The sequence below is a fragment of the Entelurus aequoreus genome, linkage group LG16, assembly GCF_033978785.1.
Source record: "Entelurus aequoreus isolate RoL-2023_Sb linkage group LG16, RoL_Eaeq_v1.1, whole genome shotgun sequence".
NCBI lineage: Eukaryota > Metazoa > Chordata > Actinopteri > Syngnathiformes > Syngnathidae > Entelurus > Entelurus aequoreus.
Genome location: NC_084746.1, coordinates 31,314,186 through 31,342,183, shown reverse-complemented (window position 1 = coordinate 31,342,183; position 27,998 = coordinate 31,314,186). Strand labels below are relative to the sequence as shown.

At 42.5% G+C, this 27,998-nt stretch overlaps 1 protein-coding gene across 8 annotated transcripts in view; it reads left to right on the top strand.

Annotated features, from left to right (window-relative positions):
* Positions 1-27,998, top strand: part of kmt2cb (lysine (K)-specific methyltransferase 2Cb) — a 187,808-nt gene that overhangs the window by 150,242 nt on the left and 9,568 nt on the right. For 6 of the 8 annotated variants that reach the window (XM_062022643.1, XM_062022645.1, XM_062022641.1 and 3 more), the window contains 26 exons: positions 2,703-2,844; positions 2,937-3,166; positions 3,246-3,319; positions 4,729-4,929; positions 5,166-7,100; positions 7,386-7,699; positions 7,789-9,302; positions 10,162-10,273; positions 10,447-10,513; positions 10,595-10,655; positions 10,789-11,021; positions 13,472-15,094; positions 15,724-15,909; positions 16,047-16,211; positions 16,297-16,426; positions 16,531-16,678; positions 17,826-18,010; positions 18,086-18,222; positions 18,771-19,035; positions 19,273-19,412; positions 21,019-21,126; positions 21,209-22,325; positions 22,395-22,531; positions 22,618-22,760; positions 22,847-23,021; positions 27,803-27,919. In XM_062022643.1, the coding sequence (XP_061878627.1) occupies positions 2,703-2,844; positions 2,937-3,166; positions 3,246-3,319; positions 4,729-4,929; positions 5,166-7,100; positions 7,386-7,699; positions 7,789-9,302; positions 10,162-10,273; positions 10,447-10,513; positions 10,595-10,655; positions 10,789-11,021; positions 13,472-15,094; positions 15,724-15,909; positions 16,047-16,211; positions 16,297-16,426; positions 16,531-16,678; positions 17,826-18,010; positions 18,086-18,222; positions 18,771-19,035; positions 19,273-19,412; positions 21,019-21,126; positions 21,209-22,325; positions 22,395-22,531; positions 22,618-22,760; positions 22,847-23,021; positions 27,803-27,919 (9,659 nt within the window). The remainder of the gene's footprint in view (positions 1-2,702; positions 2,845-2,936; positions 3,167-3,245; positions 3,320-4,728; positions 4,930-5,165; positions 7,101-7,385; positions 7,700-7,788; positions 9,303-10,161; positions 10,274-10,446; positions 10,514-10,594; positions 10,656-10,788; positions 11,022-13,471; positions 15,095-15,723; positions 15,910-16,046; positions 16,212-16,296; positions 16,427-16,530; positions 16,679-17,825; positions 18,011-18,085; positions 18,223-18,770; positions 19,036-19,272; positions 19,413-21,018; positions 21,127-21,208; positions 22,326-22,394; positions 22,532-22,617; positions 22,761-22,846; positions 23,022-27,802; positions 27,920-27,998) is intronic. The other 2 variants (XM_062022642.1, XM_062022639.1) reach the window with 2 other exon arrangements.

Here is a 27,998-nt window from a genome sequence, read left to right as displayed (position 1 = left end):
CACCACTGTACATAAGTATTCACAGCCTTTGCCATGAAGCTCAAAAGTTAGCTCAGGTGCATCCTGTTTCAGCTGATCATCCTTGAGATGTTCCTACAGCTTAATTGGAGTTCACCATTTGGAAGTTAACACTCAGAATGGCATGATTTGGAAAGGTACACACCTGTTTATATACAAGGTCCCACACTCGACAGCCCATGGCAGAGCACAAACCATGCATGAAGTCCAGGGAGTTGTCTGTATACCTCAGAGACAGTATTGTCTGGAGGAACAAATTTAGGAAAGGGTACAGAAAAATACCTGCTGCCTTGAAGATCTCAACGAGCACAGTGGCCTCGCAGTGGGTGGAGCCCCCCCTATAATATTCTTAAGCCCCCCTTAATAATTCGGTGTGACTTTTTATTTTTTTTACAAAAAAGTGCAGACAAGTTCAATATAAATATGCAGGATGGGTGTAAATAAAAATAACATAACCTTTCATTTTTAACTATTATCATAAATCATTTGGTTTCCCCTCACTTGACAGGTGCGCATTACTGCGATTACTATCGGCCGTCACTACACAAAAATAAAGTCAGTAACAAAACCGCTTTCGAGCAAAAATTGACATTTTCTGCCATAATAGCACCAAGAAAAACAAATCATATGTTGTATTGACAGAGGCCGCCTCTCTTTCATTTGCGCCAAAAGATGCACACACTGTGCTCAGCCGGTGATGCCTTCACGGCCACGAAAACAGTCGGACAACTCCAACACCACACATTACCTGTAACTACCCAGTCGACACACCGATGCAGTTCACACGCAGCCAATCGATGTCATTAACAGCGTGTTACATTGAGGTAGGGACTTGTCCAGGGTGTACCTCGCCTTCCGCCCCAATGCAGCTGGTATAGGCTCCAGCACCCCTGCAACCCAGAGAGGGACAAGCAGTATAGAAAATGAATGGATGGATGTGAGTGTTGCTGTTTTGCAGGTTAGTTTATAGCAGTTAAAGAGTTAAATACTGCATGCGAACTCATATTTTGACAAAAGAACGGGCACTACATGTACACCCAGACTCTACAATCAGACTTTTGCTTATTCGAGTGCTACGTATTAAGAATGTTAAAATATTGATAGTAATCATGAAATGCAGTCACTAGATTGGATAAATGATAATAAAAACTGTATTGATATATTTTACAGAAAATGTTTTACTGTATCTCATGCTTGTGCCACAGTATACATCTCATTTTACAAAATGTGAAAGTTCTACGGTGAAAGAAAATGGGATCTCTGAAAGGGGTACGTCTCAAATTCTTCCACAGCAGGACCCCCACCCAGACATTCAACATACAGCTCATGAAAAACAAGATTTTTTATTTCCATTGTCTTTGGGCCAAACCATTTATGTTACGAAATAATATAACGGAAATGGCTGCTAATATAATAAAACATTGAACTTGTTATGTCAGATTTGGGTGATGCTGGTGTGGCGACAATGTGCACATGTGATGTTGCTCACATGTGCTCCAAAAAAGGCTCAGGAAGCTTGTGCGTTTGCTCAGAACACTTGTGGAGACCCTTTGTCAGCGCTTCTGATGCAAATCAATCCGTTCCACCAGTAACGCCTACATTACTGAAACGCCAGTCCAAGTTACCTTAGTAAGGTAGAGGCAGACAGAGAGCAGCAGTATTAAGAGGACTAGCCTACAAGATGGACATACAAAAGTTTTTCAAGAAAGTACGTTTTTACAACTGCTTGAAGTAACATATACAGGTAGCTCCAGCTAAGAGCTAACATTGTCATGGAATTAATGGACCAGGTGCTGCCCATTTTGATAAATTAATAAAAACCCGGCTAGCAAACCAAGTCAAATTGTTAGCAAGATGGTGATTGATTTATGTCACTTGTTTTAGCTCTAAAACTCAGTTCTTAAAACCTAGTGACGCCCCTGACCAGGCCATACCATCCCTACAGTAAATTATGGTGGTGGCAGCAATATGCTGTGGAGATGTTTTTCAGCAGCAGGAACTGGGAGACTAATAAGGATGATAAAAAGATGAATGCAGCAATGTGCAGAGACATCCTGGATGAAAACCTGCTCCAGAGCGCTCTTGAACTCAGACTAGGGCGACAGTTCATCTTACAGCAGGACAACAGCCCTAAGCACACAGTCAAGATATCAAAGGAATGGGTTCAGGACAATTCTGTAAATGTACTTGAGTGGCTCAGCCAGAGCCCAGACTTGAATCCCATTGAACATCTCTTGAAGCATGGCTGTGCACCAATGCTTCTCATCTAACCTGGTGGATGGAGCTTGAGAGGTGCTGCAAAGAGGAATGGGCGAAACTGCCCAAAGATAGGTGTGCCAACCTTGTGGCATCAAGTTCGAAAATACTTGAAGCTGTAATTGCTGCCAAAGGTGCATCAACAAAGTATTGAGTAAAGGCTGTGAATTGTTGTTGTTTTTTTTGTTTTGTTTTTTTGCCAAAATCTCTCTTAAAAAAACAGAAAAAAAACCAAATTTTTACACTGTCATTATGGGGTTTTGTGTCTAGAATTTAGAAGGCAAAAATTTATTTAAGGCTGTAACATCACAAAATGTGGAAAAAGTGAAGCTCTGTGAATGCTTTCTGGATGCACTGTATGAGGCTTGTTGTCACATTGTAAAGCTCAGCTACATGAACCCATTCTTTTTCTCTTTCTTGACTTGCAGGTAATCCCATGTTTCCCAGGATGCCATTGATGAATGGAATCATAGGACCAAGCCACCGTTTCCCTTCGAATTCAGGAGCAGGGCCCTTAATGCCGGAAAATTTCGCCCCCCTCAACCGTATGCCTTTTAGTGACAATCCCAGGTAATGTACTGCCGCCAACATGTAATCTCTACTTGTATATCATTTATTCGTCTTTGTATGTATCTATAATTTATTTCCTTTTACATGGATAGGAAGTTTAATCAAATGCCTAGAGAAGCAGTTGGTCCATGGCCGTCCCCTGCCCATGGCCCTGGCCCCACACCCTCTGGCTCACTGCCCGAGGGGGAAACTGAAGCCATGTCAAATGCCCAACGTAGTACGCTTAAGTGGGAGAAGGAGGAGACGCTCGGGGAGCTTGCAACGGTAGCACCTGTCCTTTATACCAACATCAACTTCCCTAACCTCAAAGAGGAATACCCAGGTTAGTACTTGGCCACAAAGCACTCAAAACCTTTGATCTTTAAGCAGCCTCCCTAATTCATTTGGTCTGTCCTCAACAGACTGGTCCACCAGAGTAAAGCAAATTGCAAAACTTTGGAGGAAAGCTAGTTCACAAGACAGGGCCCCATATGTGGTAAGCTCACAATGCATGTTTACATTTTGTTTTCTACAACATCTAAAGTATGTGCTATATACACAAAAAATGGTGCATACTAGCATAAACTATTAATTTCTGCATTCTTCTGTAATGCATCAGACCTCTTTTGCAAAGCAACATCAGCCATTTAAGGGTGAACTAATTAAATGGTAACAGCTTTTCACGGTCCACAATGGTCTTGCTAATGCAGTTAACTTTAAGTGTGTCTTTGTGCATTGACCTATTTGCCTGAGTTGAAAAAATATCTAGCAGTAGCAGGGATGGGAATCAAAAACCGGTTCTTGTTGAAAACTGGCTCACAGTGTTTCAATTCCTGGGAATCATTTGCCAATTTTGCTAACAATTCCCTCAATGATTCATGTGGCCGCAAATCACGTTTACACGCACACTGCCGATCAGTGGCACAAACGCTGGAGAGTTACTCACAAGAAAGAATGACAAGGAGTCAACTTACAATACTTGCTTCAAAGGGACAACATGCTACCAGAAACATTGGCAGACATTATGTGATAACTTTAAATGAATTACTTGGTTTTCCTACGGGCTGAAGTATATCTCTACCAGCAGCATGATGTCTGCTGTTAATACTGCAGGTAACTAACACTGCCTATCATGTTAGCGCGTCATTGTAAAACCTGCTATTATTAACTGTTAATGTGGAATCCCATACATTACTTAACGAGACAGCATCCAACTGGCTCAAAGGGTGCATGCCTCCTCTTCTGTATAAGAAGTGTTCTCCACAGCTGGAGGTGCCATAATTGGTCAAAAATATTGCGTATGCTTCCTGAAAAAGCAGATATGCTTATTTCACAGCAAATATATGGTTAATGTTAATGGTCAATGTTGCAAAATTGCATAATGCACAATTTAATTGGACTTGACTTGCTTGTATTTGTCATTGTCATTGTTTGCATGCTACACTTGTGTATAAAAAAACCCCAGTCATATAAGTTTCTATTTGAAATGTTCAACATGTTACTGAGCATTCTTCCGTAGTTATCATTTGTCACGTAATAATTTTATGATTATTATTACGTTACTATGTTATTTTCAAAACAAAACCTCATCGAGACTGTGGGTCTCCAAAGACCTCACTTTTGTGTTTGTACACTCATGTTTCTTTTTTCTAAACAAAGTTGATGCTAATCAACTGTTGTACTTTTTTTCCCAGATAAGAGAATTAATAAAGAACCCGAGTCGCTTAGCAGAATCGAAAATGGAATCCAAATCATAAAAATCTTAACAATTCCCATCTCTAAACATTAGTGATCGCTATAGTAATACTAATTAAGTCCTGCAGGTTATCTTTCTAAACTACCTGTATGAGTTCATACTGTATATGGCACTTTATTTATATTGTGTATTGAATGTTTGTCTTTCAGCAAAAGGCCAGAGATAACCGAGCAGCCCTGCGCATCAACAAAGTCCAGATGTCGAATGAGACAGTGAAGAGGCACCATCCACAGCATCCACAGCCCCCTGAGGTGTTTGATCCCAACATACCACTAGACACTGAACTGCTGTTTAAAGACCCTTTGAAACCAAAAGAGTCAGAGCATGAACAAGAGTGGAAGTTTAGACAGGTAAGAGGGTATGCAATTAAGTCAGGGCAGCAGCAGGTCCACTTTCTATTTAGACATCTAAGAGGCGCATTAGTAAAACATCCCAAAACAACTGCACTATCCCTTCGCATTAACCCTGATGACAGTGGTGGTTAGTAGGCCCAGTTCCCTTTTTTTTGCATGCCACTTGCAAATGACATTTGCCGTCGTCAACATATTGTCTAATGCAAAAACTTTTCATTTTGTTCTTCCGACAGCAATTGAGGCAGAAAAGCAAACAGCAAGCAAAAATTGAAGCTACTCAGAAACTGGAGCAAGTTAAGAACGAGCAACTGCAGCAGCAACAACAACAGAATCAGCAGCACACCAACATCCACGGTGAAGGAGATGGCAACAACAGTGGGAACCAAAGCCCGGCCTCCCTGCCTAGCAATGGAAGCACATCCCCGATACAGCAGCTGAATGCTAAGGACAACTTTGCCAGGCCACAGTTACCAGGGACACCTACATCAGGTCCTTCCGATGATGTGTTCTTACGACCACCTCCTCCTCCTCCATCTGGCTCGTCATCCCAACCTCAGTCCCCACAGGTTTTTTCACCAGGCTCTTCTGGCTCTAGACCATCTTCTCCATGGGACCCGTATGGCAAGATGGTAGGAACTCCAAGACCACCAACTCTGGGGCCAAATGCCTGTCGAAGAATGCCCATAGAATCTGGCAAATCTCCCAACTCTTTGATGGAACAGCAGGACCGAGGGAGGCCCTCTCCTGCCCATGACAATTTTGGCTCGCCAACATCCATGAGCAATGATCCTTATTCTAAACCTCCTGACACGCCAAGGCCATCTGGGGAAATGGACCCTTTTCTGAAGCCCATGGGGCCTCCGAGGTCCAGCCACGCTGCTCAGGGAAGACCCCCAATGGGCTCGCCAGGCAGAGATCCATACTCTAGACCAATGATAAGAAACGAGGCCTATCAACGCATGGCCCAGAACAGGATGATATTGTCCGACCCTTACTCAAGACCTTTACTGACACCAATCCCTGGAAGCAATGAGTCTGGCTCAGTACCCCTGTTCAAAACACCCATGCCCCCACCACAGGCTCACGATGCCTTATACAGAGGAGGTCAGCATCCTACAGACAGGTTTTCCCAGAATCAACAAGCGGATCCGTATGCTCAGCCCACACATACCCCTAGGACTTCTGGTAATGACAACTTTACCAGTCCTCCTCGTATGGGCCAACATCACCCTCAAGCTCACTCATTTGCCCAGCAAGGGCAAATGTCTAGAAATCCTTATGCTCATGCTCCTTCGACTCCGAGGCCAGACCATTTCACATATGACCCATTTGCTCAGCCTACAGGTAATACTCGCTCTGTCAGTGAACCTGGTGCTCAACCGCGACCATTCTTTGAGACATATGCCAGACCCCCTGGCACCCCACGTCCACATGACAACTACAATCCACCTTCAAACATCCCAAGCCCATCCTCTGACCCCTACTCGCATGCTCTTGCCACCCCTCACCCCAGTGGGATGAACCAGTTTTCTCATCAGCCACACCCTGTCCAGAGGATGTCACCTTCCCACTCTGTAGACCCTTATTCTCAGCCACCTGGTACTCCACGACCCCCTGCAGTAGAGCGCTTTGCTAAGTCGCCAGGTAACCAGAGAGGACCTATTGAGACATTTACCGGTACACCTGGGCCATCAAGACCAGGGAGTAGCGACATGTTTTCCCAACCCGGAAACACCCGATCAATGATGAATGACCCCTACACCCAGGCGCCAGGAACACCACGTCCTGGACCAGATGGGCTCAATAGACAGGGGTTAAGACCTGGATCTATGGCAACTCAGGACCCCTTCTCTGCACCTCAAGGCAGGCTTCAGGAAACCTTTTCTCACTCTGGCTCACAAACACCCAAACATCCTTGCATACCGGAAGATGGATTTACACGGTCACCCTCCAGAAGACCTAGTCAAACACCTGGTCATGACCCATTTGAGCAAGCCCCTATGACCCCTCGGCCACAGTCGGAGAAAATGGAAATTAAAGATCAATCAAGCCTGGGTAACAATGCACTCCAAGACCCGAGTCAGCTTCCTAACAACCCCCAACTGCCTGCCATATCCTCTGAGGCTCAGGGTGTTGCCCTTGCTGAAAACGAGGAAAGGCTCAGACAGGTACTTCTGTTATTTCCTATTTTTCTTTACTCTTTTACAAGAGTTTATTGTAGAAAACCTTTTAGCAGCAATGATAGAAATCAATACTGTCAATCAATACCATCAATATTCTTGATAAAAGGGTAACATTTGCCGCTGCGGTTTTATAGGAAGCATGTATATTTGATAATAACACTGGGCATGGGCTGTTCTGATTTTAACCGTCAGTTTTTGTCTATATAGTAATTCATGGGTGATCTATGAAACCTTTATTATTTAACACCGTTCCACTCTTGTGTTTAATAGCGTCAACGAATTCGAGAGCTCATCTTGAAGCAGCAGCAACAAAGGAGTGCCATTCGACAAGAGAGGTGCCCTCAGGAGCCTGTTGGCAACATGGCTCCTGGAACACCAAGACCTTGGCCCCAGGATGATCAAGGGCAACAGGGGAACATGTTTAACAGACCTCCACCACCTTACCCCGGACAAGGACCCATAAGAGGGCCAATGAGATGTCCTGGACCTTTTCAAGCTGATCCACGTGTTCCATTCACGAATGAAGGACAAATGCTTAGGGGCCCACACCCTGGAGATCCTAATTTTAGACATCAGGGACCAAGGTTTGTAATAGAATTTAATTGCTTTGTATTGTCACTCGCTTGCTCTAAATATGTTGCCGTTGTCCTTACATGTTCTTATCCTATTGTAGGTTTTCATTTCCAGCTGGCGCTCTAGGACCTCATCCACCCCAAGAAATGTTTCCTCGTAGACAACATCCATTGCAGGATGTTCCGCCTCAGATGAGACGTTCCATGTCTGACGAAATGGCAAAGTCGATTGGTGGTAATCCAATGGCAGTTCACCAGCATTTTCCGCCACGCGGTATGCCAGTTCAGCAGCATAACATCATGGGCCAGCCCTTCATTGAGCTTCGACACAGAGCAGCAGAAAACAGACCACGCATGGCATTCCCCAACATGGATCCCAACATGCATGCTCAAAGACCTACTGGCTTTCCAGGCACGCTCGACAACAGGTTTCCATTAATGCAGGGGCCCAGGATGGTCGACCCAATGACCAACCAGAGTGGCCACATGCACTTTTCAACCAGCATGGACAATCTTCATCAGCAAGCCCAAATGTCAGAAAATATTCAGCTTAAACAGTCTCATTTGATGAGATCCATGAGCCAGCCTTCTCCAAATGAGACCCAAAACATATCTACATCCATTATCCTTTCTGCTCCCCCTGCTGGCCAGAATGAGACTGTCTCAGTAGCCACAAGCGAAACTGGAGAGGAGAAACTGGATGCCGAGGAATCGGCAGTGAAAGACCTCGAAGATGTAGAGGTGAAGGACTTGGTAGATTCTGACTTGGAAAACCTTAATTTAGATCCTGAAGATGGCAAAGATCTGGATCTTGAGACAAATGACCTACACCTTGATGACTTTTTGACATCTGGGAAATTTGACATCATTGCTTACACGGATCCTGATCTTGACGACATTAAAAAAGACATGTTTAATGAAGAACTAGATCTGAGTGATCCTATGGATGATAGTGCTGACACTGCAGAGATGAACAAAAGTCTGGATCCCAGTAATACTGAAGCTTCATCCAGTTCAGCAACCATATTGGAAAAAGCAGATGTTACTGATGAAAAACCGGCAGAAATCAAACATGACACTGCTGAGAGTCAGGAATCTGTGGCTTTGGAAATAAAAACAGAGGTCAAGGACTGTCAGAAATCCCCAGAAGTCACTGGAACAAACCAATCAAACCAACAAGGAGCCCTGTCTGACTCCACCCCTGTCCTCTCCAGTCTACTCATTAAGCAGCAGCCTGAAGAGCAGCCATTAAACCCAATAGTTGAATCTGTCACTCAAGGCACGAACACCCTGCCCAAGCAGAACCAAGTCACTGACAGTGAGCATACACCAGTCCTTTCAGTGAGTCAAGCAATGCCCGGCGGCACCGCTGCCGGAGAGTCGTCCATGACAGCGTTTGACGCGGACCAACAAGTGGGGCTTGTCTCAGGAGTGGATCAGCAGGTTTTAAACCAGGTCTTGGGTCAGAACAGCCAACACCGTCCTCTTCTGCTGGAGGAACAACCTCTGCTGTTGCAGGACCTCTTGGACCAGGAGAGGCAAGAGCAGCAGCAGCAGAGACAAATGCAAGCCATGATACGACAGCGCTCCACTGACTCTTTCTTTCCTAACATAGGTACTTCTTGCTCTAACTTAAAGCCTTTATTAGTTCTGCAATGGGAATATTCATGTTTCACAGCAGCATAGTGGATAGTAGCATCAAACAAGAATACTTTTTTTTTTTAAATCCAAGACCCAAAATATTGAAACAAGTTTTGTCTATTACCGTATTTTTCGGACTAAGAGTCGCTCCGGAGTATAAGTCGCACCGGCCGAAAATGCATAATAAAGAAGGAAAAAAACATATATAAGTCGCACTGGAGTATAAGTCGCATTTTTTGGGGAATTTTTTTTGATAAAAACCAACACCAAGAATAGACATTTGAAAGGCAATTTAAAATAAAGAATAGTGAACAACAGGCTGAATAAGTGTACGTTATATGACGCATAAATAACCAACTGAGAACGTGCCTGGTATGTTAACGTAACATACTGTTATTGGTAAGAGTCATTCAAATAACTATAACATATAGAACATGCTATACGTTTACCAAACAATCTGTCACTCCTAATCGCTAAATCCCATGAAATCTTGTACGTCTAGTCTCTTACGTGAATGAGCTAAATAATATTATTTGATATTTTACGGTAATGTGTTAATAATTTCACACATAAGTCGCTCCGGAGTATAAGTCGCACCCCCGGCCAAACTATGAAAAAAACTGCGACTTATAGTCCGAAAAATACGGTAAATGTTTGAATTACAACTTTGCTCACACTTTTTCAGAACACTGCCACGCACAACACAAATTCTGATCTGCACTTTTGGCCCACTTTAGTGTATATACATAATTTTGGTCCACCCCGTATACACTACTAGGCTATGCAGTGTCAGTTTAGTTTTAATTCTTAATAACATTTGTTGCTTTTCTCAGACTTTGATGCCATCACTGACCCAATCATGAAAGCCAAGATGGTTGCCCTTAAAGGCATCAACAAAGTCATGGTTCAGAACAACATCGGAATGTCTCCAATAGTTATGAACAGGTAAGAAGCTGTGTTTTGTGCATAACTCATAATGCACACACACACACACACAAAGAAGTTAATTCCGTTCTCCTAATGTTGAGGATATGATAGCAAATCATGGCTAAACAATGGAATACTGTAATCATGGAGAGATTATTCATAAATACTATTTTTGTGCTTGTGTCTCTCAGGTTTCCACCTGGTCCTGTAGCACCTTGTCCTGAAAGCACACCACTTCCCCCACAAGTTTTAGGACAGGTAGTAGAACTTCTTAAATGAAAATATGTTACGTCAGGTAAATAATGTATTAACAAACTTCTCGATTACCTTTTCCATCAGGATGGCAAATTAACACAAGTAACACGACCAAATCCTCCCAATTTTGGTCCTGGATTTGTTAGTAAGTTTTAAAAACAAAAATGGATTTGCATGATCGCTTGTCTAGAAGTATTGTCAGATTTAGAAATGTATTTACCGGTATTTATGTCTCCTATTCTGTCTGGGTTGCTAACAAAAGAGCTTCTTCTTTCCAGACAACGCTCAAAGGGCACAGTATGAAGAGTGGCTGCAGGAAACTCAGCAACTACTTCAAATGCAGCAGAAGTTTCTGGAGGAGAAGATCGGAGCTCACAGGAAGTCAAAGAAAGCTTTGTCTGCCAAGCAAAGAACAGCAAAGAAGGCAGGGAGAGAGTTCCCAGAGGAGGATGCAGAGCAGCTCAAGCATGTCACAGAGCAACAGGGTGTTGTGCAGAAAGAACTGGAACAGGTAAGAGCTCAGGCCTTTCAAGCTCCTTCACAGAATGCTTTTTTTTTCTCTCCGAATGCAGCTGAGATAGGCTCCAGCACCCCCCACGACCCTGAGAGAGACAAGCGGTAGAAAATGGATGAATGAAATCTCACCCCTAAAATTGTTGATCTAAATCCCATTGCACAAAAAGAACTGATCTGTAATTTACAGAACACATTTCATCGTTAACATTACTTGCTCGAATAAATACCAAGCTACTGCAATGCACAGCGCAATTTATTATATTAGAAAATAGTGGGCATGCGACAAACCACTCGATTTTGAATTTGTCGTAATACAATAATACAACACTACTTATAAAAATGTGTATTTTTTTCAGCAACCTTAGCTTTAAAAGTATAAGTGGTATAAGTGTAACATACAATCAATAAAGGTTGTTCATTTATATATTTAATTTGAAACTTTTTTCACTAAAGGCTGAATATTAAAGGGGATGTGAGAGATGCTAAATACTAAAAACATTAGAGTTTACAATATGTATTCAAAGACAAATCTTTGTTAGTTAAAATAATCAATAGTTTACCTTTTTTTTTACATGGTCTTTTTTCTTTATTTTTACCATATTTTGTTGTATTTTTTTATTTTATTATTATTGTTTTTTTAATTTGTAGAATATGACTGAGCCAATAGTCATGTCACTACACTTCCAGGGTATTCGCGGGATCTTAAAAAGTCTTAGATCTAACAATTTCAATTTAAAGCCAAAAATGTTTCAAATTATCCTAAAATCTCCTAAAAGGTTTTAAATACGATTTCGAAAGGTCTTAAAAATCTACTTACATTAATTTTATTTAAAACATGCATAAACTTCAGTCTTGCTTTTAAATGTTTAGATTTTTGGGTACGCTGTAATGTAACTACAAAACAGAAGTAAAGTACCTGTGCTGCCCGGTCAAAATGAATCGCGCACTACCTAGTGTGAAATGCGCGTGCATCGGTGTATGGTTACAGTTTAGCATAGCAGCAAATTAAACTTAACAAAAGCCTAAAGCAAAGCTGAATTACTTGCATAAGATTATTAAGTACAAGTTCAACGATTTGTGGCTCTAGAACAATAAATTTAATGCATGCTTGAAGCCGGTGGATGAAAAGGTATAAAGTGTTCAGGACTCGGATGCGGAGACATTGAGGAGGGAAGCGTTTGTAAACATTGCGATGAAAGTGAATGGAATGATAATGTAAAAGTCAAAAATCCGGGATAAGTCTGTTTCAAAAGATGCTGAAACGCCTCAAACACTTGTGGGTAAAGTGGCGCAAATTGCCGAAGGAGATCAATATGAGATTTTATTAGTGAAATCAGACTATTACATATAGTAAGCACACACTCATTTCTTTGTGGTAGTATTGTATTCACAGCAGTAAAATGAGAAAAAAACATAATTCTCTTATATTATTTCTATTATTTATTCCAATAATTTCAGGTCAGCTTCTCATGCCTAATATTTTCTCCAGGTTTATACAGCAACTGACAATAAAGGCTATAAAAGTTGTCTGTTTAGTGTTTACACTCTGTTTATGTTTGGGTGAGCAAAAGCAAGCAAGATTTGTGAATGTTAGCTTGTCATGCTTAAATAAAAATGTGTCCTTGTGTATTAACAATATGTTTTCAAAAAAGTCACAAAAAAACGGTAAACATTAATTTATACACACTAGATACAAAATGAGCTTCGCCAATTTGAATGTTATCCACTTTATTCCCATTCAAATGGTTGAGGCTTTTACAACTTTGTGCAGATACAGTAGGAGTACAGTAGATGTTTTTATGTTTGCTCAATTCTGACAGCTGCAAAAACACTGCAAAAGTTTACCATTTGGCTTTAGCCAATATGCTAACAGTCCCTCTCACAGACAATATATTGTTGTGATTTCTTCTTCCATTGCTGACGTTCTGGTTGTTGTTGTTACATGAAAACACTTTATATGAAGCATACTGCACCTTTTGCAAGAAAACAATTCTATGGCAAATCTGAAAAAAGGCTGTCATGATGTTTGCTAATATTTTTTTAAATTACTTTACAATAGAGAGGCTCCAGGGGTATTTAGTTAGTTTAACCATTTTTCTTTTCTTATGTGAAAGAGCAGTGAATGAATTCATATACCTACAATTCATTCTGGCCCTCAGATTTTCCTTTGTCTTTGTCCGTATGGATGTGAAATTGTCTTAAATTATATTCACTCCGGTCTTAAAAAAGTCTTTAAAAGTCTTAAATTTGACTTGTTGAAACCTGCAGAGACCCTGCACTTCGGAAATTGCTGATCTATGACATAAACGTGAATGACTTCTAAGCTTGACCTCTCTAATCTTCAACTGCTGTGTCAAAGCCTCCCCACCCCCCAAGATTTGTAAACCATAGTTCTCCTATCTTACACATGAAATTTGACCATGTTCACTTTTTTTTTTTCTTTAGATCCGAAAACAACAGAAGGAGCATGCTGAACTCATAGAAGAATACCGGATGAAACAGCAACAAAACAACATGACACCCTTAATTCCTGGGATGCATCCAGCGCCGGGTCCTGCTGGCATGGTTCCCAGTGGGCCGCCAATAGTCCAGCCTCAGGTGAACCCCATTATGCAAATGCCACTTCATACTGGCCCGCCAAACGCTGCTCCAAGAATGCCCAACCCGCCACCACCGGGCTGGCACCCTGGGGCTCCCATTCCCATGGGCGGACCTGGAATGCCACCTATAATGCCCCCTCAAGTGCACGTGGGACATCCAGCACAGCCTCATCAGATGCCAATGGGTAACGTGCTTCAGCACTCCCAAATGCCAGTGGAGCCACAAGTGCCACCAGCACCTCAAGGGTCTGTCAAACCCATGCAAGCAGGCGGTGTGAAGTTTGATGACAACAATCCATTCAGCGAGGGTTTCCAGGAGCGGGAAAGGCGTGAGAGGCTCAGGGAACAGCAGGAGAGACAGCGGGTGCAGCTCATGCAGGAGGTTGAACGGCAGAGAGCCCTCAAACACCGCATGGAAATGGAGCAGCAAGGTATGATGGGTCCAGATGGGAACATGGCGCCGCTCTCTCAGATGCCGTTCTTTAACTCGGAGCTACCGCCGGACTTCATACAGCCCCAGAGGCCTCTTGTACAGCAGCAGCAACAGCTTGGACCGATGTTCCCTCAGCCGCAGGCCATGGGCTCATCAACTGGGGTCTTTATGCAAGGTGAAAGGAGGCCTACGATGGGAAATGGGATAATGCCTCCAGAAATGGGGCCTGATCATCTCGGGCTACAAGCATCTAACTTTCCACAGGGTCAGCCCAGGCCTCGTCCGTTTAGTGGACCAGGCATGATGCTTCAGATGCCAGGCGAATGCCCACCATTTGGGGGCGACCAAGCTACACCTCTTCCGTCTAACTTTCCTGGCTCAGGCCAATCTTTAATCCAGCTGTACTCCAACATCATCCCAGATGAGAAAGGGAAAAAGAAGAGAAACCGCAAAAAGAAGAAGGACGACGATACAGATTCTGTCAAAACGCCTTCGACTCCTCACTCGGATCTCACTGCCCCACTCACGCCGAGCATCTCAGACACCTCGTCAACGCCAACCAGGAACCCCCATCTCTTTGGAGACCAAGACCTGTCAAGATCACCCCTTGGGTGTTCTACTCCAAGTAATTCTGAGCTAGAGAGACAACTTTCTGGAGGGCATTCTGGACAAAGTGGACTTGCCCTGGATGCAGCGAGAGCTCAGGCTCAGGAGCACGACAGGATTCTCAGCAACATCAAGCTGGAGCAGACTGACGCCAGTGAGTGTCACGGCTCAAGAGAAGGGCCTGTCAGTTCAGAGATGAGCTCTGTGAAGGAGGAAGGCAGCAAAGGGAGCATGTCTCCTTTCCCTTTAGGTCAAATACCAAACAAGGGTGAAGCTGGCAATGAACTACTGAAACACCTTCTGAAGAACAAGAGTACCACTCCACCAAGGTTCTCCCAGCAGCAGTCAGAGGAGAGCCTGCGATCAGAGGAGGAGGAACCTGCTGACTGCAAAGCCCTGCTCAGGCAAAGCTCTGTGGACAGCAATGGGGTCAGTGTCTGTGTTAGCCGTGTGTGTGATGTAGTTGTAGCGCACTGGGGGGTGGGCGGCACAGTGAGTCATCCACCAGATAAGTGATTAAGAGGCGTGCTAAATCATATGTTATTAGTCATACCTGTCATAGTTTTGAATGACTCACTGATGTATTTTAAAACCTCAACCTCAGAAGTCCTAAATTAAAAGTATCTCTTAAAGCGGTGGACCGGAACATCATCAAGTAGAACCGGCATTATAAATCAGTCCCAAATGTTTTGTCGTCACGATAAAATAAGATGTAAAAAAAACAAAAAACATACAGTTCTATATAGTATTCCAGCATTTACAATAATACGTTAAACTGTACAACCTATTGAAACTGAATGACAACACAAAATATATGTTAATGTATTTTAAAAAATATGATTGAACTACAGTATACTTTGTATCTAAACAGCTTTAACAATTATTTTGCTGTTTCATATCTTATCTGTTCACACTGAAGTCAAAATAGATGTAATTGGTCGCCTGGGTCCAGATACAGACCACAGTCCGCCTGTTTGGGACCTTCGACCTAGCCTAAACTATGAGAGCACTTTAATATAATGAATGTTAATAATTTTCTGGTACGGTTTCATCCTCAGGCGTATTCTGATGGCACACTAGACATTCAAGGGCCTCTAATGCACGAGCAGGAGAAGAAAAAAGGCAGGAATAAAAGAACCCCAAAAGGAGGAGAGAAACCTCCATCTCGCTACAAGAAAAGGAAGAAGGAAGGTGATGAGAGGCAACTGGTGCACCCTGACACCGTCATGACCCAAATCAAACAGGTACACTGGTTTACATGAATCATTGAGGATGGTGGTAGGTGTGAAAAAGTGGCATAGGCATAAAGCATCACACCGGATGTTGGAAGCTCTGACCTTTATTAACTTGTTTTATTCTCATCCTCGTCTGTTTTGCACAGCAACTCTCTTTGCTCCCCCTCATGGAGCCCCTTATTGGTGTCAACTTTGCCCACTTTGCTCCCTACGGAAGCGGCCAGCTCAACGGCGAGAACCTCCTATCTGGTACTTTTGGCAGTGCCTCGCTGGATGGAGTGTCTGACTATTACTCGCAGCTGGCCTACAAGGTGAGATCTGCTCATCCTTATGAATTTTTCAGACAGCACAAGTAGAATTGAGAACTTACCTTCACTTGACCATGTTTCCCTAAAGCAGAGTAACCTGAGTAATCCACCAACCCCTCCGGCATCGCTGCCTCCCACGCCACCACCTGTGAATAGGCAGAAAATTATCAATGGTTTTGCCACAACAGAAGAGTTGGCTAGCAAAGCAGCTGCCATGGGTAAAATACACCGCATATTAAAGCATTGACTTGGCTGAGCTTTTATCCGATTGTAGTATGACGACCTGCTTCTTCTTCTTCTTCTTCTTCTTCTCTTTTTGCAGTGTCAAAAAGCCTTGTACCAAAGCCGTTGCATGTCCCGTTTAGGACTGAAGAAGATCTACTAGCCCGGGCCATTGCCCAGGGACCCAAAACAGTGGATGTCCCCGCCTCCCTTCCTACCCCTCCACACAACAACCAGGAGGAGCTAAGGTATTTGATACATACCCTATTTCCGTGTTTCATACACTTACGTGCACAAATGAGCGATGGGTAAATGGCACCTCAGTGAGTGTGTATTAACATCGTATTGATACTGTGTTGGTGTTTCATATTGGTCATCCGCCAACTGCTGGATTAAAAAAGTCACCACGTTTGATCTACAAAAAAAATAATTGATTTTGTTTTACTTGCTTGGAAAGGAATATGAAATGCACAACTCTGGTCAATGAGCCAAATCGTAAACAGGAGAAGAAGAACATTTACCTTAATTTGTGATATAAGATCAAAATGATCACACACTCAGGATTTTTTTTTTTTAGTTACAGTTATTACGAGCTGTCCCTTGTGAGTGAAATGATGATCACAGTCTGGTGCTTCGCAGTCAAATGACACAGCAGCTGTATAGGTCACATGTTTTTTTTTCTTAAAGTGACACACGCATCAAGGCTGTGAGAGACACAGTATCCATCCATCCATCCATTTTCTACCGCTTATTCCCTTCGGGGTTGCGGGGGGCACTGTAGCCTATCTCAGCTACAATTGGGCGGAAGGCGGGGTAGACCCTGGACACAGTATCACTCCTTGTTTTTAACATATATCAGTATCGGCCTCTTTTTATTGGAATCTGTATTTTTTTTTTTTCAACTACATCAGCAGATACGATATATACATGTATGATACCAGTATTTAGTATTTTAAACTACAAATGATTAGTCAAGTAGATAGTAATGGCCACTGCTCAAGCACCAGCCCATTTTCCCTGCTTGTGAAGAGGTGCCTTTTTATTTTTCACCGCAGCGCTTACCCATTTACCCAGCGCCAACCCCCATTTGGGTAGATTCTGAGTTATTGTGATGTAGAGAATTTCCATCTTTTCACCAAATTTTCCAGGAGATTTCCCATTTTTTTAAATGCAAATGTTAATGCTCCTCTTAGACACACGTAGAAAGGTCATCTGTATTATTCCGTTATCGGCCTCCTCGACTACTAATAATCGATATCGGCCCTGAAAAAAAACATATCGGTCGCTCTCTCCTCCTTGTGTTTAATAAGGCATCAATGCTTTAGTGTCGTTTGAGCCATCACTAGCATAAATGTTTCCATGGTGTGTGATTATTTTCTCCCTGCAAACTAACAGTAACCGAGGACAGGAGCTTTGCAAAGAAAGGGACACACCTGACAGTTTTGTTCCATCCTCATCCCCCGAGAGCGTGGTTGGCATGGAAATCAGTCGTTATCCAGACCTGTCACTGGTGAAGCAAGAGCCGCCTTCCCCCTGCCTCTCCCCTGTTCTCCCCATGCTCCCTGCGCCGGATGGCAAAGGTAGGTGCCACTCTCAGAATAAAGGTATTTGCTTATGCAATATCTATAACAACCTGTGACAATATCGCCTCCTAGCATCAGAGGTCAAATTGCGGGAGATAAAGACGGAAATTTCAGGAACATTCTTTGGATCCCCTTTTGGCCCCATGTCTAATGATGCTAAACCAGGGCTGGTTTCTGTAGCCATCACGTTGAGGCCGGCTGCAGCAGAGGTAAAACTACGTCAATTTAGTGGAAATTAGCTTTGATTTGTCTTTTAATTTGTATTGTCTAAAGTTCGCTTGGTTAACATAAAGGATACATACCATAACTAGTTTTAGAATCAGAATACAAAGCTCTTGTAATCGAATCAAACACAGGCAGGTGGTAAACACAAAGTGCTGTACAAAACAAAACAAACAAACATAATAATAGAAGAGAAGAAAACACACACAGACAGCACTATTGACAATAACAAAGCAAAAACTAAATATGGCAAACATTTGAGGAAAATCGCATAAACAACCACACACCTAAGAGGAAAAAAGACCAAATGCTGGATATCCTTGATTATCATTTTCAGTTTATTGTTGTGTTCCTATTTTTTGATGAATTTATTGGCTTTAACACGTATATTCCCACTGTAATTACCTCAAACTTGGCTAGTACATACAAACCCTGCAGGGGAACACACTATATTATTTCTAACCATTTAAAACTGTACATTTTCTCACCAAAATGTATGATTTGAACACTTGATGTCTTTTTGTTTCTCCCCAAGAACATCACTGGTGTGGTGGCAGCCATTTCCGAGCTGCTGTGTGTCAAGATTCCTAGCAGCTACGAGGTCAGTAGCACCCCAGACCGGGGGCCCATCCCAATGCTAGCTTGCCCTCGGCTGGACATTCGCCCTCCCATGCCTTTTTATGGACAAGGAGACAATGGAGGCCTTCATGGTCGGCCTGGACAGATGATCAGGCCCAGTGCTCCACAGGGAATGATGCAACAGCACTCGCATCATTTTCGCTTCCATCCCAACAGTCCAGGTGCAGAAAAAGGCAATCATCCCTATCCTTTTTGAGGAGCAATGAAATACATTTAAAAAACATGTTTTGCAGTTAATTGTTTTAGTTTCAAATACATTGATTTATGGATAGATTTTTACCATATACCATTGTTGTAATAATAGTGATACTATGGATTATTTATACCCTATCACACCACTGCACTTTAACTTCAGTTGATGTTTTGTGAACTAATTGTAATATTTGGTTTTACTCTAGGCTCTGCTGTGGCTCGAGGACCCGACCGGCGAACTCCTGGCAGCCCTGGATGTAAACCTCAGTGGTGCCGCAACTGTAAAGTTGTTGTTCTGGGCAATGGAGTGCTGAAATCCCTCAAAGATCTCCCGTCTCAAATGAAGGTACCCCATCATTGTGTTGTTAGGGTTGGCGTAAATTAATAAAAAATAAACAAATGCCTTGACTTCTGTCGAGAGGATATTATATTTTTTAAATTGCATGTGTTAGATGTTTAATGTCTCGATGTGTTTGGTAAGCCTTTTTATTTGTTTTATAGCCTATATCTAATACACTTTTCATGTGTTTGTATAGTCTATAGACCAGGGCTATTCAACTGGTAGCCCGTGGGCCAAATTTGTTGCGGAAGTGAAACCATACTGGTGCCCAGAGTTCAGTTCAAAACTTGGGAGACAAATATTTTTGCAGCAAATTCCTAAAAACACTAGTGTATACCTGTTGCACAGAGGAACAAGGATCACAATAAACACATTGGCAGATCCTTGCATCTATTCGTTTACACATTGTTTTCCACAATGTGATTTATGTATCTAAGGTGTTGCTGTAGCTTGTTTACTTCAGGTGCAGTAAGTAGGCATTTGTTTAACTTATTTATTATACTAGCAGTGGTCCTCAAGGTTCCATTTTGGACCTCTCATTTTTGCCATTTGGGCAATTTAGCTAGCTGAGTTGAGTTGAGTTTGAGTTTATTTCAAACATGCATGCATACAACATGCTACTTGACAATTTCCAGTTTTTCTTTTCAACATGTTCGAAAAGGAGTGGAAAGAAGAATAGCTTATTTATTCCTACCCCTTTTCCTTTACATAGCAGTTGCTAACACTTTTGTTAACTTCCTGTTCTCACTTTATTCACAATATACTCCATAAGTAATAACATTAAATAAATAATTAGTGAAGTAAGTTATATTATAAATAAAATTAGAAAAAAAAATCAGAATGTTTATTATGGTTCTTCTTCTTTGTACTTTGTAAACACTTTTAAGTTTGAAGAGTTTCTTGGAGTTTATCATGTTAGTACATTGTTTGATTTATTTACTTAATCCATTCCATAATTGAATTGCACATACTGATATACTAATGGTCTTAGATGTTGTGCGTGCATACAAATGCTTTAAATTAAGTTTCTTCTCTAAGGTTGTATTTCTTCCCTTTTGTTGAGAAGAATTGTTGTATGTTCTTTGTGCATAATTTTAGCTGTTTGCAAGTTCACTATGTTGTGTAATTTCAGTATTTTCGATTCAATAAATAAAGGGTTTGTATGTTCTCTATATCCAACATTATGTATTACTCTAACTGATCTTTTTTGTAACACCGTTAGTGCATGAAGTGTACTTTTGTAGTTATTTCCCCATATTTCTGCACAATAACTCCGATGTGGTAACACTAGTGGCTTGTGAGTTGAGTTAAAATAACTTTTTGCAACAGATTCTTAAAAATACTAGAGTGCTGTCATAGAGATGATCTTTGACTACCTTTTTTGCAGAATATCCTTAAAACAGCAGAGGGCTCAAGTAACTCTTGACTAAATAGACCACAATAAAATGTTCACTGTAGAGGGCAGGACAGAAATCCGGCCCTTCAGTCTTTAGCTTTCTGGAAATGTGTCCCCAGAAAATTGTAGTTGACTAGCCCTGTGACAGACTTTTGATGCAAGTTGAGCTTGAAAGTTTACATATATTCAGTGCTCTAAAAATATTGTTCTTATTAGGAACCTGAAGGCCGTTTCAAAGATGAACTGGTCTTCTGCAGTCAGAACTGCTTCCTACTCTACTGCTCCTCGTCACCAGTGCGGTCCAGATTTTCCACAGAATCAAAGGTTTGTAGCACATAATGCATGATCAACACAGTGAGTGTGGGATAAATGCACTGCATCATGGTTGTCATTCTCATTCTTTCAGGAATCACTGAGCCTTCTCTCGGCCTCAGATCAGACGGAGGGCTTTTCTAAAGCCCAGCACCAGTACAACAACAACATGTCCTCAATGGATGTTCATTGTCTAGCCCAGCTTGAGCCCAAACACTCTCCCCCATCCACCTCTCCAATCCGCTTCCCCATGGCTGGTGAGACACCTAAGATGGAAACAAAGTCTGACGCCATCAAAGTGACCGTAAAGCTAAAAGCCCGGCCAAGATCCCACGAGAGCTGGCACCAGGTAAAGAGACAAAAGGGTCTTCGTTGGAGGAAGTGGACTGTCCAGATTGTGATGCCAAGAGGAAACTCTCAGCTCCCAGATGAAGATAAGATTGATGACCTCTTGAAGAAACTTGGTGCCTCCTTAAGGCCCCCTGCATCATTGCGGGATCACCGGCGATGTTGTTTCTGCCACCAGTTTGGAGACGGAATGACCGATGGTCCTGCTCGGTTGCTTAATCTTGACCTGGATGCTTGGGTGCATCTCAACTGTGCCCTGTGGTCCACAGAGGTGTACGAGACACAAGCCGGCGCCCTCATCAACGTGGAGCTCGCCCTCCGTCGTGGCCAAACGGTGCGCTGTGTCTACTGCCAGCAGATTGGCGCCACAAGCGGCTGCCATCGCTTGCGCTGTACCAACGTCTACCATTTCACGTGTGCCCTGCAAGCTCACTGCACCTTCTTCAAAGACAAGACTATGCTATGTCATGCACACAGGCCGCGTGGCACAGCTGGGCTTGCGCTGGAGCACGAGCTACGCTGCTTCGCCGTCTTTCGCCGCGTCTACGTCCAGAGAGATGAAGTGCGTCAGATGGCCACAGCTGTGCAGCAGCCTGAGTTGGGCTACACCTTGAGAATAGGGAGCCTTGTGCTTCATGCCATCGGCCAACTCATCCCCGTACAAATGGCAGCCTTCCACTCCTCAACCGCCATCTTTCCAGTCGGCTATGAGGCTTGTCGTATTTACTGGAGCATGCGCCATGGCAATCGCCGTTGCCGATATGTCTGCGCTGTCGAGGAAAAAGAAGGACAACCAGAGTTTACCATCAGAGTTATTGAACAGGGCTATCAAGATCTGGTCCTGACTGACTCATCTGCAAAGGGTTAGTCCTCGCAGATAGATTTGAGTCAGATTTCTCAACTTGTTTTTAACTTTCTTCTCTTCCATTTAGGAGTGTGGGATAAGGTTCTTGGTCCTGTTGCTGAAAGAAGGAATGAATCAGGAACACTGAAGCTCTTCCCAGTGTACCTTAAAGGAGAGGACCTGTTTGGGTTAACAGCATCAGCTGTTGTCAGGATCACTGAATCGGTTTGTAGGAGCTGTCTGAGAACCATTGTGACTGTAATATACATCATAAAACAATAACAATGTCTTATTTTACTGATAAATTGTAGCTCCCTGGAGTGGAGGCTTGTGACAGGTACTCATTCCGTTATGGACGCAACCATCTAGTGGCACTGCCTCTCGTGTTTAATCCGGCCGGCAGTGCCAGGGCCCAGCCTAGAACCATTTCTTCTCGCACCTCACTGGTCATCAGGTAACAAGCGGTGAAACCATCAATATTATAATTGTTTACTTTTGCATTGATGACATGTACCTGATCTCAACAAAAAAAAAAAAAAGGCCGCAGCCTCAAGCTGTTTCTGGAGGCAGCGCCAGGTCTAACCAGAATGTGGCTCAGGGAGAAGGCGGCGCCCCCCACAACAAGCCTCCGGTAGTGCACCCGAGATCGTCTCAGTATCGGTGGATGAAGAGCGAATGGCGAGCCAACGTCTATCTGGCTCGCTCCCGCATTCAAGTGAGTTTTTACTCTAATATGTATAATCATATTCTGGAACTTAAAACAGGACTTGTTACGATTTGAATCTACATTTAAAGTACCAGTAGAATAGAAAAACAAGTTGCTTTTAGATTGAAGCTATTATTATATATATCTGATTTGTAACACCAAAAGACTTACAAATTTTGTGACTAAATATATATGATCGAAAATAGTATTCATCTCGCAGAAATTCCCAAGCCATTTTGAGAGATAATGAGCAAACCAGTCATATGATCCGTGACATAGAGGTGGGAGCCACAGATCCCTTCCCCAACAACAACAATGCAAATCATGTACACTTTGTGAGAGCCAACAACGATTACCTTGTGACACGGGATGATCCAGAACCCTATATTTTTTTTGCTGAATATATGGAGGATAAACTACATGTTTTAGAAGCTGTGTGATGAACAGATCGAGGTGTAGTGAAACACTATAGCATCATGTAGCAGTATTGCTAAGTGCTAAACAAGAAATATAAACTACGAACATAATAAAACAATCACTTACTGCATAATGTCTGCTCTCACTGTGATGTCGACTGATAGGATGTTCATATCTTTCTGTTTAGATGAAGAATTAATCATAATCCACACAAAGGGTAAAAGGAAAAGTTGTTACTATTGTCATGTCCTTGTCTCCATCTCCGGGTATAAATTGAATGTCACAGATGAACAACTGCTAGATTTATGGCTAAATCCTCTTATTATCCAAATGAGACATGATTTATAATCTGGAAAAAAACGACGCGATGCAGCAGCAGCAGTCGGCCGGCTCAATGCTACAGCACAAGCTTGTGTACCTCTCTTATCATTGCGCCGCTAAAAATAGTTTGTCTGTGTTAGTGCATATATTAACAATATCGCTAATATTTAGTTAATATTCAGGTCACGAGATGTAAACAGAGTATTGTTGGCGGGTTTTGGATGGGTATTTAGATGGTTTTGTGGGCGGAATCGACTAAGTTATTCATTGACTCAATTATTAGCAGACGTTATTTATTTATTTACAACTTACAATGCATAAATAAAGAAAAACATATGATTTGTCTTACATAGGGATTGTGAATGATAGACAGCACATCATATTCTAATTTCCAGTATGACTGATCTTCTGGTATGAGTGCAGAAGCGTTCCTATTGTGACGTCTTCTGACCCCGAATCTACAGAAATTGCCAAAGACATTAACATACTTGCCAACCTTGAGACCTCCAAATTCGGGAGATTTGGGGGAGGGAGAGGGGTGGGTGGGGGAGGGGGCGGGGCCAGGGGCGTGGTTAAGGGGGAGGAGTATATTTATAGCTAGAATTCACTTAAATTCAAGTATTTCTTATATATATATATATATATATAAAATTAATACTTGACTTTCAGTGAATTCTAGCTATAAATATGTATTTTATTATATATATATATATATATATATATATATATATATATATATATATATATATATATATATATATATATATATATATATATATATATATATATATATATATACATATAAATAAAATAAATACTTGAATTTCAGTGTTCATTTATTTACACATATACATACAGTACATAACACTCCTCTCTACTCATTGTTGTATTTGAAAGTGCAATCCTTTGCAGCCAGTAGCACAGCCTTTGAAAGAGCATAGGTATGTGCAGTGTAATATTCTGGGTTGGAGTCAATAACCAGGCGAGGTGATGAAGTTACGTCTCTTTACTTCATACTTCAGAACCGACTCCCACCCTTGCCGTCAGGGTGCGCAATACAACGTAAACCGTTGGCCAACCAAAAAGTAACTTTTTGGTTGGCCAACGGTTTACGTTATATTGCGCACCCTGACGGCAAGGGTGGGAGTCGGTTCTGAAGTATGAAGTAAACCATATCCACTAAACCATATCCAATTGTATTTCCAATTAACAAAGTATGTGAAAATATCGTCTAAACATCACAAAATGCCACAATTCTAGAAGGCCATTTTGAATATTTTGCTCCTTAATGTCCATACTTGCCAACCCTCCCGAATTTTCCGGGAGACTCACGAATTTCAGTGCCTCTCCCGAAAATCTCCCGAATTTCTCCCGATTTCCAGCCGGACTTAAGGCACGCCCCCTCCAGGTCCGTGCGGACCTGAGTGAGGACAGCGTGTCGTCACGTCCGCTCTTTACTTCATACTTCAGAACCGACTCCCACCCTTGCCGTCAGGGTGCGCAATACAACGTAAACCGTTGGCCAACCAAAAAGTTACTTTTTGGTTGGCCAACGGTTTACGTTATATTGCGCAACGTAAACCGTTGGCCAACCAAAAAGTAACTTTTTGGTTGGCCAACGGTTTACGTTATATTGCGCACCCTGACGGCAAGGGTGGGAGTCGGTTCTGAAGTATGAAGTAAAGAGCGGACGTGACGACACGCTGTCCTCACTCAGGTCCGCACGGACCTGGAGGGGGCGTGCCTTAAGTCCGGCTGGAAATCGGGAGAAATTCGGGAGATTTTCGGGAGAGGCACTGAAATTCGTGAGTCTCCCAGAAAATTCGGGAGGGTTGGCAAGTATGGACATTAAGGAGCAAAATATTCAAAATGGCCTTCTAGAATTGTGGCATTTTGTGATGTTTAGACGATATTTTCACATACTTTGTTAATTGGAAATACAATTGGATATGGTTTAGTGGATGCAATGAAACACAATTAAGACTATAAAGTCAACTTGTTTTTGGCGTTGAAGAGGTGTTGGAGACACTCGGGGTGAGATCTGAGTGAGGAGTTGAAGGCATTTTGACAGAATCTGTATCCTCATCTTTCTTTTTTTTGCGGTTTCTCATCTTTTTACTTTAACACACTTTCTTGTGGACTAGATAATATATATTAGATATGCTTTGTGTTAGATTTGCTCCACAGTCACGCTTATAAACCACTTTTTGCGTGTGTCTGCAAACTGGTGCATTGGTTCATTTAGAATATGTATTAACAAAAATCATTTATGAAAAAAAGTCCTGTAAGTTTAATTTTTTGTGTCTTGATTGATTGGATTTCATGGTGCAATGCAATAGACTGCTTCTAAAATGCCCATAAAAAGTGGTACATGTCTGTTGCTTGTTTGATAGCAAAGGAATATGCCAAATATTAAAAAGAAAACATTTCGTTGAATGTCTTTAAACTGTCAATGTAAACATTCAGTGTACAAGTGGAAAACAATAATGTTCAGTTTAGTGTCTTTCAACTTTTAACTTCCTGAGAACCAGTGTCCTTCTCGATGGACATTTTTGTATTGGTTTGGAGAATGCTAATTCTCAGGACACCGTCTACTATTGTCATGTCCTTGTCTCCATCTCCGGGTATAAATTGCATGTCACAGATGAACAAATGCTAGATTTATGGCTAAATCCTCATATTATCCAGATGACAGGCATGATTTATTATCTGGAAAAACATTTGATGAGACGCGAGGCAGCAGCAGCAATACATCGGCTGGCTCAATGCTACAGCACAAGCTAGTTACCTCTCTTATCATTGCGCCGCTAAAAATAGTTTGTCTGCATTAGTGCTTATATTAACAATATTGCTAATATTTAGTTAATATTCAGATCACAAGATGTAAACACAGTATTGTTGGTGGGTTTTGGATGGTTATTTAGATGTTTTTGTGGGTGGAAGAGAGAGCCCCCATTGACTCAATTATAGCAGACTTTATTTACAACTTAGACTGCTAATGCTAATTCTCAGGAGGATAACTGGAAAATTAATGTCTAACAATATAAATAACTCACAAATTGATGTGTGGCCTCGTTGGCTTCTTGGTTTCGCATCAAGGATATTTTCTGGGTGCGGTTCATCAAGTGGCTTTTCATATTACTCGTATTCCCCCACTTGTTGTAGACGTCGCGGTGTGCAGTGTTGGAGATGTAGTTTGCTTCTGAAAACTGCCCACTCAATAGCTCCAGAAAAAAACACTAATTTGAGTACTCCAAGTTCTCATTTGTTACCGTCATACCACAGATATTATTGCTGGCATTTTGAAACCGAAACACAGCGATATTTACAATACTGTTACATCCCTAATTATAATGTTACATTTTTGTGGCTTCTCCATTTCAAATGTCTCCTTAGACACAGTAAATCCATCCATCCATCTTCTTCCGCTTATCCGAGGTCGGGTCGCGGGGGCAGCAGCCTAAGTAGGGAAACCCAGACTTCCCTCTCCCCAGCCACTTCGTCCAGCTCTTCCCGGGGGATCCCGAGGCGTTCCCAGGCCAGCCGGGAGACATAGTCTTCCCAACGTGTCCTGGGTCTTCCCCGTGGCCTCCTACCGGTCGGACGTGCCCTAAACACCTCCCTAGGGAGGCGTTCGGGTGGCATCCTGACCAGATGCCCGAACCACCTCAACTGGCTCCTCTCGATGTGGAGGAGCAGCGGCTTTACTTTGAGCTCCCCCCGGATGGCAGAGCTTCTCACCCTATCTCTAAGGGAGAGCCCCGCCACTCGGCGGAGGAAACTCATTTCGGCCGCTTGTACCCGTGATCTTGTCCTTTCAATCATAACCCAAAGTTCATGACCATAGGTGAGGATGAGAACGTAGATCGACCGGTAAATTGAGAGCTTTGCCTTCCGGCTCAGCTCCTTCTTCACCACAACGGATCGATACAGCGTCTGCATTACTGAAGACGCCGCACCGATCCGCCTGTCGATCTCACGATCCACTCTTCCCTCACTCGTGAACAAGACTCCAAGGTACACAGTAAATATCTCCTGTAATTATTTCACAGGGTCTAGGTCTGTTTGCTGCTCGAGACATGGAGAAACAAACAATGGTGATTGAGTACACTGGAACCGTTCTCCGAAACGAGGTTGCCATCAGGAAGGATAAGGCCTATAGATCTCAGGTGTGCATCTGTTTGTACACCATAAACCCTTTACTTTATCCAAAATTAACCAATTGTTTCTCTTCACCCCCGTCTCCTT